At 32.5% G+C, this 13,730-nt stretch overlaps 6 protein-coding genes and 1 pseudogene across 8 annotated transcripts; 1 reads left to right on the forward strand and 6 right to left on the reverse strand.

Annotated features, from left to right (window-relative positions):
* Positions 1-118: 118 nt before the first annotated feature.
* LOC132911924 (large ribosomal subunit protein mL43) lies at positions 119-1,458 on the reverse strand. Its single transcript, XM_060968966.1, has 4 exons — positions 1,207-1,458; positions 860-966; positions 573-778; positions 119-501 (listed from the first exon to the last, which is right to left on the reverse strand). The coding sequence occupies exons 1-4, from the start codon at positions 1,341-1,343 to the stop codon at positions 376-378; spliced, it is 576 nt and encodes a 191-aa protein (XP_060824949.1). The 5' UTR covers positions 1,344-1,458; the 3' UTR covers positions 119-375.
* Positions 1,459-1,556: 98 nt separating this feature from the next.
* Positions 1,557-2,913, reverse strand: LOC132912076 (uncharacterized). The gene is made up of 3 exons (XM_060969182.1): positions 2,899-2,913; positions 2,031-2,337; positions 1,557-1,864 (listed from the first exon to the last, which is right to left on the reverse strand). Exons 1-3 carry the CDS (start codon positions 2,911-2,913, stop codon positions 1,638-1,640), a joined length of 549 nt encoding a protein of 182 aa, XP_060825165.1. The 3' UTR covers positions 1,557-1,637.
* LOC132911920 (uncharacterized) lies at positions 2,325-5,508 on the forward strand. 2 transcript variants are annotated; one of them, XM_060968962.1, is made up of 7 exons: positions 2,325-2,998; positions 3,092-3,408; positions 3,566-4,003; positions 4,078-4,275; positions 4,342-4,651; positions 4,718-5,039; positions 5,219-5,508. In XM_060968962.1, exons 1-6 carry the CDS (start codon positions 2,980-2,982, stop codon positions 5,035-5,037), a joined length of 1,602 nt encoding a protein of 533 aa, XP_060824945.1. In that variant the 5' UTR covers positions 2,325-2,979; the 3' UTR covers positions 5,038-5,039; positions 5,219-5,508. The 2 variants fall into 2 exon arrangements, with proteins under 2 accessions (XP_060824945.1, XP_060824944.1); XM_060968961.1 differs by lacking the exon at positions 2,325-2,998 and having other exon boundaries at positions 3,244-3,442.
* Positions 5,113-6,804, reverse strand: LOC132911922 (aldo-keto reductase family 1 member B1-like). Of its 2 annotated transcripts, XM_060968965.1 has the most exons (6): positions 6,659-6,804; positions 6,481-6,550; positions 6,003-6,288; positions 5,553-5,944; positions 5,325-5,476; positions 5,113-5,248 (listed from the first exon to the last, which is right to left on the reverse strand). In XM_060968965.1, coding segments are annotated over exons 1-6 (951 nt in total). In that variant the 5' UTR covers positions 6,661-6,804; the 3' UTR covers positions 5,113-5,199. The 2 variants fall into 2 exon arrangements, with proteins under 2 accessions (XP_060824948.1, XP_060824947.1); XM_060968964.1 differs by lacking the exon at positions 6,659-6,804 and having other exon boundaries at positions 6,481-6,648.
* A 215-nt stretch (positions 6,805-7,019) lies between these two features.
* LOC132911921 (aldo-keto reductase family 1 member B1-like) lies at positions 7,020-9,214 on the reverse strand. Its single transcript, XM_060968963.1, has 5 exons — positions 8,998-9,214; positions 7,793-8,272; positions 7,487-7,693; positions 7,264-7,412; positions 7,020-7,182 (listed from the first exon to the last, which is right to left on the reverse strand). The coding sequence occupies exons 1-5, from the start codon at positions 9,070-9,072 to the stop codon at positions 7,140-7,142; spliced, it is 954 nt and encodes a 317-aa protein (XP_060824946.1). The 5' UTR covers positions 9,073-9,214; the 3' UTR covers positions 7,020-7,139.
* Positions 9,215-11,096: 1,882 nt separating this feature from the next.
* Positions 11,097-12,251, reverse strand: LOC132911931 (uncharacterized; annotated as a pseudogene).
* A 127-nt stretch (positions 12,252-12,378) lies between these two features.
* Positions 12,379-13,673, reverse strand: LOC132911932 (uncharacterized). Its single transcript, XM_060968980.1, has 2 exons — positions 13,425-13,673; positions 12,379-13,309 (listed from the first exon to the last, which is right to left on the reverse strand). Exons 1-2 carry the CDS (start codon positions 13,442-13,444, stop codon positions 12,517-12,519), a joined length of 813 nt encoding a protein of 270 aa, XP_060824963.1. The 5' UTR covers positions 13,445-13,673; the 3' UTR covers positions 12,379-12,516.
* Between the last annotated feature and the right edge of the window lie 57 nt (positions 13,674-13,730).

The raw sequence follows: 13,730 nt of genomic DNA on the forward strand, positions 1-13,730 counted from the left end.
GCAATCTGAATTATATGTAGAGAATGTATATTTGATAATTTAAATAAGAACGTTAGTTTCATGCAAAATATGATACCATATGCATGCAAAGTTTATATATACCAGTAAATAACACAAGTATATTTGTAAGCTACATATATTTATTTTACAATAACCATAATCTTACAACGATTAAATGATTTACATTATCATTTGACATATGTACATAAAGGTTTCTATTTGGATATTAAACAAATATGTTTATTAGATTTTTTGTATTATCACATAAATATGAACAAACCAAATGTCATTTTGAAAAGCTATGGCAATATTGATTTAATGTCCAGTATATCTGATTAAAAATTTGTAACGACTAAAAATGGCTGAAACTATCATTTAATTAACACTTTTCTGAACTGGAATTTCTTCGCTAAACTTCTCAGCTTCTTGCTGTTCTTCAAATAATTTAATTAATTTTTCTGTTGCTGTTGGTTCCAATGTAATAGCTTTACCAATCTTTTTCTACAAATGAATAAAATATACATATATGTACAATAATAAAACATATAAGTGGGAGAAGTTTTCATATTTACATCTGGAAATTTGACTTGATTCAAAGATGGATCTTTAAAAGTAAATGGTGTCCAAGGTCCTTGAATGGAAGGAAAATCCGTATGCCATAATTTAAGTAATCTGTAATCCGGGCCATTATGATATTGAGTCTTCAATAATTCCATCCATTGTATAATATCCTGCCTGCTATAATCAGCAACAGATATCCAATGTGTTTCTCCATTCACTATGATATACATAAATATTTCAATATTATCTTTTACCATTTAAAGTTTTTCTTAATACAATAAGTAATAAATAAACTTACAATATTCTGCTTTTATAATTGGACTTCTGTGCCTTCTTGGTTTAACATATACTACGACTTCAGGATTTTGTTTTGCATAATCAATTAAATCATGTTCCAAAAAACTTCTGTATATGATAAAAATGTAATAAATATTTTTATGTAGGTACATATATATGTACATACAACCGGCATGGGATATCGCAGGTTATGTTTCAAAAAAGAGAAAAAAGATATAAACTATGTGTATTAATGCAACAATTATGACTCAAAAGAAAGATTCAGAATTTTCGCCTGTCATAGTTTCGATACATATGTAATATAAAAATTTAATTTTGACGAAGAGATTGGAGAAGGAATTGTCTTACCTCATTCCAAGACTACCACCGTGACTTTTACAGAATTTTATAGTTATTCTTTGTAACTGACACACATAACGTCCGACACCAATGCCAAAGGGTGCACGTAAAAATCCAAATTTTTGAAATATATGTTTATTTGACATATTTGTAGATGAAAGTACTCTTCACCTTCATTGATTCCACACAGTAGCGTGTTTCGATAAACATATACATACATACACATATGCAGTACATATTTCCCTACAGGTTAATCTTTTAGAAAACAAATTAAGAAACTTCTAGTGTTATATATGTATATTAAAATAAGACTATTTTTCATTTTGTGTTTTAATATGTTTTTTCTACATTTATTCAAATTTCTCATAAATTTTTTAACGTTTCAGTCGAAAGCGAATTTAACCTACGCGACTTCAGTATCAAAGGAAAGATCATGACATTTAACTATTGTCGAACCATCGTGGTTCAATTACGTTACATTTTACGGGTGGTAAAGGGACGGGTATTATGGAAGGCAACGACGTAGGTAAAAATTCTCCTGGCCAAAGATGAACAGCATCCATAAACAGAAATCCAATGAGGATTCCATGCATAAGAGGAGCTAATATTCTTAATAATCTACTTCTTGGCGGTTTTTGTGGCCACACAAAAATTAATCGGGATCCATCTATCACAAAAAGAAGAAAAAGTTTGAACTTTTATATAATTTATACAATTATGTAATTCGTGTATTTAGTTTTATATAATTTTGTGTACTAGTGGATTTAGAAATAATATATTTAGAAAATAATAGATATGTGTGGTAGAATATGCATGGAGTTCAGAAGCTCTACTTGTGTTGCGACGGATAATAGATGATTTAACATGATGGGGACTGACGCCGGGAGGAGCACTAAATATTCCATTTCCGCTGCAAGTCTTTCTTTTTTTATAACTAAATCTGCGAGCACCACTTTGTCCATACAAGATACGATCTTCGAAATTGCGTTCGTAGTTGGCTCTAATAGAGCCTGTAATTGTACTTCCGGTGCTATCCTGAAGAGATGTGCTGGTTCCGGTCAACAAAGAATATTTATCGTCGTCCGTGTCACGACTAGTCAGATCCTCCGTTCTTCTATTAAATAAAAATTCATTTGCAAGCTAACTATCAAATTTACCATAAATTGAATTTTATTTAATTTCTTAATTTTATTAACTCTTGATTAAGTCGAGAGGCAACATTGTTATCCACTTCGATTTGCTCCAGATTTCAAACAGCGCAATATATTTTATATTTTTTCACCAATAAGTAAATTAAACAGATCTAATACATTTTGTACAATACGCAGGAACGTTACGTTAATGCATGTTGATTTTCGTTGCGCGTAAGATTGTCAAAAATGATTGAAGATATCGGAGAAAACATACGACCTTCTTCGATAGTATTTTTTAAGAATATTGTCATTGCTAATTTCAATCTGTGTGTTATCGGCGAAAATGGTAATTAATACGGAAATATGTTATTCAACTTGAAACTGTCAATAACAAATATATAACAAATTAATGTTCACATGTAATATCAAAATTTCAAAGATAATGTCATCAAACATACGTCGTTTGTATACGTAATTTATCAGTTTAAACGCTACGTAGCATACAGATAACGTCAGAAACGTTTAAAAAGTTTTGCATAAAAAATGATAATATTTTACTTGTGATTACAGATCTATTGTACATATTGTCATTCAATTTTGGGCTTGAACGAAAAATTTTATTTTGGACAGAAACTACGCCTTAAGAATCATGACGTCTCGATGTAAATGTAGGTGATGCTCAAAATAATTACTTCATAAATTATGCAGACGAAATATATGTTTGATAAAGCGTCGTTCGACTTTCCTTTCTTTATTTTTAGGTCCGAAATCAGACACGAAGGCGAGCGAACATTCCTCACCCTATTTAGAAGATATCACAATGAAGATAAAGGAGCGACGTTGCGGTCTTCTCGGTAGACAGAAATATTTAAAAGAAAAAATTACGACGATGGAACGATCGATTCCTGCATTAATAGCGTACAATATGTGGATGTCGAAAAATTGCGACGACGCGCCGTACTGTAAAATTCGCAAGATTATGAAGATGTTCGCTCCTTATCCGGACCAAACTGAGAAACTTCTCGAAAGTTTGAAGAATGCCGTGAAGGATCTGAACAATGAGACCGAGGAGTTGCATGTACGGAACGATTGAAATTCAGCGTTTAATTCGGGTAAATCTTACCAGTGTGCTTGAATTATCGCTACAAAATTTGTCGTTTTCTGAATGCACCTGCATTTTTGCATTATATCTTCTTATCTTAAACGTATAATAATAAAAGTCAATTTAATCCCAGGAGAAGATCATCCAAGCGGATGTTAAATTGGAAGAGACAGAAATGGAATTAGAATCTTTGGAACTTATAAATAAGGAGATGAACAATAAATTGGAGAATTTGGAGAAAGAAGTACGGTGTCACACTAGTCCGAGTCTTCACTCGATACATTCCGAGGATTTACTTTGTTTGACGAAGATTCGTCAACTAGCTGAGGAAGAATTAAATCTGAAGAATTGTATTAAACAATTGGAAAAGAAGGAAACGCTTTTCAAGGAACATATGGATCGATTATTAACGTCTAAGGAGTATCAAAGTGTTTGCACTCGAAAGAAAGTCGTTAGCTGCATTCCAGATTTAAATGGTAGCGGGAAAAGAATATGTTACATGCCTAAAAAATGTTTATTGCATAAACAAAATGAATCAAAGAAAAAACAGGAAAAGGAAAAAGCTGTCATCGTTAGTGAAAATTATACATTTAAAGTAGAATAATGTGATGAATTGATATATTTTTTATTTCCATATTCTTACAGCCACGAGCTGACGCAATAATTTCTACATCAAGGCAGAATATTGAAAAATGGGATCAAGGAACCGAGCCTGAACAGCCCAAGGGAGAGATCGGAAAAATGTCTTCTTGGATATCGAATTGGTGGTCAAATAACGAAAAATCGGAAGTTGCGCCTCAAATGAGAAGCGCAGATACTCACACATCGTTTGTTGCGAATAATGTACAAAAATTTATTTCATCGTTATAACAAATTCTTCACTATCATTCATTTTTTGATATTTTATAGGTACTAACTGAACAATTAACTACTGCTACAGTTAAACCCAGAACTCAGTCGCCCACTACCCAAAAAAAATCGAACGGTGAGAAAACAAGCGATGATGAGCCAAACAAATTGTCAAAGCCCAACTCGAAATCAGCGCAGTGTCATCGCCCTTGTTTTACTCCTCAGGATCTTGAATATGTTTTGAAAAAAGCATGTGTAGGAAAACATATTCCTCCTTGCAAAATCCTTTGTAACAAACCCATCAGAAGTTGTGCTACATCTTTAAAGAAACCTTTCTACGAGCTACCACATTATACAATGGCAGATCATGGTATGTGTATATATAATGTAGTAAGTTCTCTAATGAGAAGGACAGAAACTAATATGAAAATAACAGGTATTCGAAAAGGGTGCAAACCATACGTGCTACCTTGTGATCTCAGAAATCCCTGCGATATTAGAGGTCCCTGTGAAATTTGTCCATCGACGCCCTGTCCACGTCTAGTTGGAAGCTGCAGGTGTAATTGCAGGGGCAAATGTGCCCGTGGGTTATCCAACGCAACATGTAACTGTAGTGATGATCCGCTAGGTCCTTCCGAGGAATATCAACCAATTGGTTCGAAGCAGTTGGCTGAAGAGGACAGTGAGGATGAATTTTGCGAATGTTGCTCATGCGGTTGTGAAGACAGTGATGAATCATTGTGCCAGTGCATCTAACCGTAAGAATTATTTATTGTTCCATTTGTTATGACGTAAAGTTAGACCGAAGGGATTTCATGAAAAAAAGCTTAATAATTTAAAAAGAAATATATTTCATTATTTATGGTTTATAATATAATATTAAAATTCTCTTTATTAGTGTTGGTTTATAAAATAATACTAAAATTCTGTGTTGTAGGGGAAGTATTTGTGGTGATTAAATCTGAAACTAAAACAAACAAATAATTATGAAATGAGGAAGTTTCAAATATTATTTTTATATTAAGCAATTTTTTAATACATACTTTTCAGGTCTTAAGCCAACTCTTTTATTACAATTCATACTATTTATTGTATTCATATCCTCTGAACTTAATTCAAAATCAAAGATATTAAAGTTTTCTTGTATTCTCGATTTTGTTACTGATTTAGGAATCACTATGTGTCCACGTTGTATCTATTTAATAAATTTCTTTTTTTTTAATTTGACTTACGAATGTGATTAAAGAGAATTTTGTCATTAAAATACATACTTGATATCGCAGTACTACTTGAGCAGGAGTTTTTTTGTATTTGGTAGCTAGCGCTGTAATTTTTGAGTCTTCTAACAGTACAGGCTCGTCAACGTTAAGACCTGGCTTAGCGAAAGGACAGTAAGCAGTAATCAGGACTCCTTTAGAATTGCAAAAGTCAGACAATTTCTTCTCAATTAAATATGGATGGCATTCAACCTGATTTGTCACTGGTTTTATTGTACAGTTAGAAAGTATTCGTTCCATTTGTTGATAATTGAAGTTGCTCACTCCAATGTTCTTTACAAGACCTTTCTTTACAAGATTCTCCATTGCATGCCAAGTATCGACATAATCGGTATCATCGTTTATAGATTTATCATCAGCATCTTTAGGGAATGGATCATCACCAGCTGTAAAAAGAAATATATTTTATTTATTAATTAAGCAAAAACAGAGATTAAAACTTACGCTTGAACCCCATTGGTGTATGCATCAAGTAAAGATCGAGATATTCAAGCCCAAGATTATTCAAAGTCTTTTTTAATGCAGGTTCGACTAGATCAGGTTGATGGTTCGTGTTCCACAATTTACTCGTGATAAAAATATCTTCCCGTTTAATAACGCCTTCTTTAATTTTTGCGGCAACTGCTGCACCGACCTCAGGTTCGTTTCCATAAACGGGGGCACAATCTAGATGCCGGTAGCCGATGTCAATGGCATCCTTAACTGCTTGAATCACTTCATTCGGCTTGGACTATTCGACATAAAAATGTGAAATAAATTACTACAGATGAATGTAATTAAAAAATGGTTCAAATTTCGAATTTTTTAAATAATCTTGATTTAACATTATGAAAGTTACACTGATAAATCCAAAAACATATTTAGTAAAACTTAAGTAGGAATTATGTTATAAAAAATATTGTCTTTTTAAATTGTAATGTACCTGCCAAGTACCCAAACCAAGAATGGGACAAGTATTGCCATTATTAAATTTCACGATTTGTTGTGCCATCGTCACATGTGCATTCGAAATAATACATTAATGAATTGACACTCAGCGTTAATCAAAGCTCCTATTTATATTATATGGTACCACACATTTATTGTCTTCCACACTTACTATAAAATGATAAAAGATATGGATATCCGATTGATTTTTCCTAACAGACCCAACATAATCAGAAAAATAAGGATGTGTATTGACTGAGAGTGTCGCATATATACAACTAAGACCGTATAACAACGGATGACGCTGAGCGATATTTCCCTTTCCTCTGTATTGTCGTTTTGGGTAATTTCTCAGTTCTGTGGTGTAATTCTTTATCTTGCTTTATCAGTTTATCAGAATGATTCTGACAATTTGAAGTTGCTTCGTCATATCTACTATTATTACAAGTTGTTATACCTGTTCCCACCTTTCCCTTTTGGGAAAAAATTTTGAGTATATGATGCATGGGAAATAAACGTATATATATATATATATAATAGAATATAGTTTATTTCATACGAATTTCACTTAGAAAGTGTACAGAAGAAAAAAGTATTGTAAAGATTACAATGAAAGTAGTTTGTACGTATTGGTTTTTAACTCAATTCGATTGCTTAGAATGGAATGTGGAAGGGATAGTGAGGGCTGGACTCCGTGCTGAAAAAAATACAAATGACAATATCAAAAGCAAATTTTATAAGAATTACATTCATAAGTTAAAGATATAAAAATATTTACCCTAACATTGGACAGATCCTGCCATTGCAGTCAAAGGTATCAATGTATGCAATGTCTTCTTCGGAAAGTTTAAAGTCAAAGACTTTACTGTTTTGAGTAATTCTTGTTTTTGTAACTGATTTAGGGATAACTATGTGACCACGATCCAGCTGAAAGAAAAATAAAAATTGTATTATAAAGTTCACCTGTGAATATAGTTCATGAATGAAATATTATCATATACCTGGTATCTAATGAGAACTTGAGCAGGTGTTTTATTATATTTCTTCGCAAGTTCAATTAATTTTTCATCTTCTAACAATTTTGGATCATCTGGCTTAGCCCATGGTCTATCAGGCGATCCAAGGGGACTGTAGGCAGTAACAAGAATATCCCTTTCTTTGCAGAAATCAGAAAGTTTTCTTTGAGTAAGATATGGGTGGCATTCAATCTATAAACGTACAATTATATACATTATAAATGTATACTATTCAATATACGAAATACATTCATTATACATCACTATAAATTGAATGAAATTTATATTTACTTGATTTGTAACTGGTTTGATGGTGCAGTTTTTAAGTAGCCTGTCTAATTGTTCAGAATTAAAGTTGCTAACACCAATATTTTTAACATATCCTTTAGTTACCAAATCTTCCATAGCTTTCCATGTATCTATATAGTCTACATCGCTAAGAGCAGGAGTATCATCAGCATTCTTTGGGAAGAGACTATCTCCCTCTTTGTATGCCATTGGCCAATGAATTAAGTAAAGATCCACATATGCAAGATTCAAATTTGACAAAGTCTTTTTAATAGCAGGTTCAACCAAGTCTGGTCTATGGAAAGTATTCCATAATTTGCTGGTGATAAAAAGCTCAGGCCTTTTTATAATACCTTGGTTCAGCTTATCTCTAATAGCAATACCCACATCTTTTTCATTGCCATAAACATAGGCACAATCGATATGTCTATATCCGATATCAATTGCATCCTTAACAGCAACAGTAACTTCTCCAGGTTTAGACTAAAAAATGTATAAGTTATTAATTAATTAAAAAAGATAAATTACAACAACTTGTGCAATAGGTATACAAGTAGAAATGTATTTGTAGTAAAAATAGAAATCATGTTATATAATTTTATTTTCCACTTAAAGTCCTAACTGATATGATATCATTTATGCGTATTACTTCTGATAAACTTATCTTAAAATATGTTTAAACGTGCACTTCTATTGATTGGAAATAATCGATACATGTATGTATGAAGTTGAAAGTACAAAGTATAAAGATAATGAAAGTAGCATATAAAAATCTAGTTAACACAAATATAAAAAGATATAGAAAGATCCAATAGTTCCATAAATATTAACGTGGTGAAAGATTGGTTGTTTCAGAATATTTTGTTTTCTATTCCCATATTTGAAATTTTAATTCATTAAATGTCAAAAGAGGTAGACATAGAAAACGTTATAATGTCCTTGTCATAAAAACAACTAAGCAAACCACTACATTGTAGATACAAGGGCAAACCGTTCATCCATTTGGAAGATTCGAGAACATCATTAGAAACATATTAGTGGAGATTTCAAATAGAAAATTATAAAAACATTGCGAATAAAATTCATTAATACGAGTTGCGCAAGAAGGAATTCCTCATATATATCGTAAACAATTTTATCTACATTCTTCTTGAAAATAAACGATAAATTCTTTGATGTTTAATTACTATATCGATAATAGTACTGACCTTCCATGTACCAATTCCGAATGACGGCACTTCGTTGCCGTTGTTGAATTTCAACATCGGTGCTTTTATAACCATTTTGATTATTTTTTATGTTTTGTACAAACTTTCTTACTTGAAACACAGGGTACGTATTTAACACTGGTATTATATTTTGATATTCGACACACCGTCGGAAAGCAATGCCGGCAGCACAATGCCGGTAAACTCGCGCAGCACCTTTTATAAATATCCTACATTAACCCTTGTGCCCTGTCCCCTTCTCCGGAGGCAGGCTCGTATACCCGTATATCGAAGGATGGACCGTAATTTATTCTTTCGTTTATGTTTGTTTCGTTTTGTTTTACACATTTTAAAAATAAATAGTGGTTAAATTATTCGAAAATCTTCGTTAAAAACAATATACTTCTCTTAATATCGTATATTTCTTGTTACAGCTTACACATTACTATCTAATAGCCAGCATAAAATTTTTTCTTCTAATATTAATATATTGATGTAAATTAAAATATCTCATCCTTCTATACTGTACTTGATTTGTAAATATCATGTATACTTTGATTGAGAAAATTTTACACCTGCATTTTAAAATATGTATAATTAATGTATCTTAATTTGCATTCTATTTTGCAGGTGCTAATATTTTGTTGCACTTGAGGTATTTTCGAAGAAATTCACGCAAAGGTTACAAATTTTATAATTAGAAATACATAGATATACATACAAAGAAGAATTTTATTTTGTGGACCCCTAAAAGTATACAATCCTGTTCTACGAGATTTTTCTGCGCATGCGTCTCACAGCCTCTGATGTGTGCACGACCCTGCATAATAAATTTTATGTGTTGTATAGAGAAATTTCTCCATGTATTTGTAATTTGAAGCGTAGTGTTGCGATTCCGTTCGAAAAAAGGGCCCTATGGAAAATTACAGAGGCTGTTACGAGAAACGGGCCCTATGGATAATTACAGAGGCCGTCACGAGAAACGAGCCCTATGGAAAATTGTAGAATCCATTACAAAAAATGGGCCCTATGAAAAATTACAGAGCCCGTTACGAACAGCAAGGGACAGTTCACAATCCCTCGATCAATAAGGGTGAATGAATGAGTTACTCTTATAACAGAAATGGATCGTTCTCGAATGTTAAATAAAATTTAAAATGTCATTGCATTTGTCGGTAAGTGGACGGCTTTCTAAAATTTTTATAATTTTCAAGTACACATATCTAATCACGATCAGTGATTGTATTTTTAAAATGTTTATATTCAAAGACTGGACTAATAAATAGGAAAAAATAACATGTTGTATATTTACTTACGTATGAATATATATTTTTTCAGTATGTGAACATTGAAATACTTCAGGTGTTCATAACGTTTAATTTAATTTAAAATCGTTCATTGTCGTCCTTTTACATTTGTTTTTCATTCTTATTCAAATGTGCAGTAATGGTACAAACAAAAACATTATCGATATTTTCTGTTTTGTCGTTGAACAATATGCATGAGCTTACGTGAATAAGCTTATTATGAGAGCGTATGAATGAACAATAAGTGTTTAAATACTTTGGCAGGAACACTTCTCGGTTGAACACGTTTAAACTCATATCTAGCATTGAAAGTTTTATTAATAGAAATATCTTATATTCTATATATATACTACTATAACTATGCTATATCTAAACGGAATTATAAATTCCCGTACTGTAAAAATACGCGCTTATATTTAAGAGACGTACATAACTACTAAACTGAGAGAGGGCTCAAGCTCGATTATATATAATTTTTCTGGCTAAATCGCAGAAATAAAAAATACAGAACATTTGGTATCACAATATTGAAAACAGTGCCAGCTGAATTCAGCTACGTTATTATTTCGATAAATATTTCACATTTTATAAATATAAATATAAAATGCTTCTGTTAAATAAATTACGCGACATATATATAGATTATATTACTTGCCATATCTTAACTTGCTACTGCATTATGAAATACATTTTTTTGTCAAATAATCGACCAAGTTAAATAGATTTTTCGATCTTATAATTGATAAATGTATCGATTAGATTAACATCATGTATGTGGCATTCATGCATATACGTGGCATTCATGCATACATGCGGAAAAGGCAATATATGTAGATAATAATTTCAACAGAATAATACAGAATTCGCGCCTAACTTATAAATATATGCAAATAACACTATCATAGTGTTATTTTTAACTAATTACTCGATGTACGACACCTAAGAACGTCAGGCAAAAAATGCTTACAGCAATAATACATACAAATCGCCAGCCATCCATACCAGAGCAACCAATAGAATTTAGTAGAGAGATCGCTGATACAAGTATAGTACATAGACGTTTCGTAAAACTTAGGTTCCTTATTTGTATACTTTGTTAAATTCTTCACATTATTTGTACATTCATTTTTTCTTTTATAAAGAATACAATTCATAATATCTTTTTCACGATAATCCTTTAAATTATTTTTAATTATTAAAAAATTATCTTTTGGGCTGATCTCGCTGTTAAGTACAACGCTAATTTTTTGTTTGTAAGAAAACCAATTGAACGTATTGTTTTCATCGTAGAGATAGGAAGACGTCTTTACTTTTCGGAAAATTAAGAATTTTACAATAGCCTTGACTTTTTTCTGAAGAATCATTTTATTGTATCCTTTATTTGCCGTATTCACGGCTGCATTCAGTTTAAGACGTCTGTTTCGATAATTGTTCTCTTTCTTGACAGTTTCCAATAACAATTCGAAGATTAACAAGTTGAAAAATCTGGTCTTGAAACGTATAAGATTTTCTAGGTCGTTTTTCAAGATTTGCAAACATCTGTCGTTGAATATATCCGTAAATTCGCAGAGGTGACTTTGATCGTCGATTTTCAAGACTATATAGCTGATTATCGTTAGAAGAAAATTCATTACCCTGCTTTGAATAGTTCTTCCTTCTTTTAATACGGTTGATATTTCTTTAAGCTTCTCGCAGGATAGAAACGAACCGTTGTATTCGTTCGTATATTCCAGCATCATGGTCGTTCACGAAATCGATAATTTCCAAAATTTCGATATTATTATTCCGCTTTTGTTTCAAACTGTGATTCCGCTCGTTCAACTTATTTTAAACACTTTTTTCCTATACGAATATTACTCGGTAATATTGGTTACGTAATCGATTCACAATTCACGTTCGAAAGAATTACTTAAAGGATAATTTAAATGAAAGTATCGTTGATTGTGCGCGATTCCAAAATGTTATCAACAAGCAATGGTGTTATTACTCTGACGGTATTTTTGTTTACGTTCAGTCGCTGGAATGTTAGGAATGGACACAGTGTGAGTATATCAGACCGATATAAGTGATCATATTCATTGTAATAAACTTTATTGATCTAAATACGAACTAAACTTACAAAAGGTTCAATACATAAAAGACATAAAAAAAAAGAAAGAAGTAGAAAAGGAAAGGACGTAGAAATATTCAATAAATAATGATAAGCGAAGACTTATATGGAGAAATTATTTTCAAAGCCAGAATCTTGGAACGGATGATTTCGAATCGGGGAAGAAGTACGATTTTTGTGCAGGCAAAAGTCTTCGTAAAACGTAGAGTTCCTACGTGGATTTCCGATATTGATCGTGTCCAAATGTTCTAGAGAATTCCATGCGTTACCAAAGAAACCCTCCTCCGTTGTGTCGTCCGTCCAAATGAATTCTGCGTTTCCTTCCGCATAAGAAAGAAACGGCTCCGCTGAGATTTTCTTTTTGATAGAGGAAACGTGCTGTTCCAAAAATTCCTCTTTTACCTGCTCCTCGAGCGCCAGGAACGATTTCAACGAATTACTGATCATGTTATCCATCGAAACGAAGCGGTTAAACGAATCGTTTGCATCGTTAGTTCGGTCGATCGGTTCCACGGACGTGTTCAGTTTCTCTGATTTATCCGAATTTAATATGGAGTCTCTCATTAGAATCGGCACGTCTTCGTATTCTTTATGCTTCAACGCGATACTGCTGAACGTAATGACATCCGGTATCGAGGATAGAGAAGTCGTTGCTCTGGTATGGATGAAGGAATTGCTTAGGCGTTTGCCGGCTGTTTGCGTAGTTTTAACGTTGTTTGGCGACTTGTCGAAGGCCACCATGTTCTTAATCGCATCACGACATTCTTTCACCTTATCGAGCATTCTAGATCTCCAGGAACCACACTGAACCATCGTGGATGACAAGATATTTGATGACGATAGCAATCTATTGCAAGTTGGTGAATTGCTTTTGTTGGAAAATTTTGCGTTCCACCTATAAAAGCCATTTAATGATCGCGTTCAATGTTCGTCGCGTTTATTTCACCGGGAAAACTGGTATTGCAAAGAAAAAAGACAACATTTCAAACACGTTAGTTTATGAAACTTACGCTTGGGCGATATGATTCATGATGTAATTTCTTCGTTCATTTCATGGCAATATAGAGAATACGTGACCGGCAATGGGCTAATAACAAATAATTTCGAGAAGGTGTCACTTTTACCGTAACAATGATCGCTCGAAGGTCGTGCTTGAATTTACCAAACATTGCGATACGAAATTCGAGTTAGAGCATGTATTTACGTATGTGGCATATCTTGTCAGGTAAATTTTTGAAATTTCTTCAAACGAAAAATCGTTGAAACGATGATTAATTTCGCTTTTAAACCGATCAGCGAACCGATAATGGAAAAAT

Source organism: Bombus pascuorum, chromosome 11 (genome assembly GCF_905332965.1).
Source record: "Bombus pascuorum chromosome 11, iyBomPasc1.1, whole genome shotgun sequence".
In the NCBI taxonomy this organism is placed as follows: Eukaryota; Metazoa; Arthropoda; class Insecta; order Hymenoptera; family Apidae; genus Bombus; species Bombus pascuorum.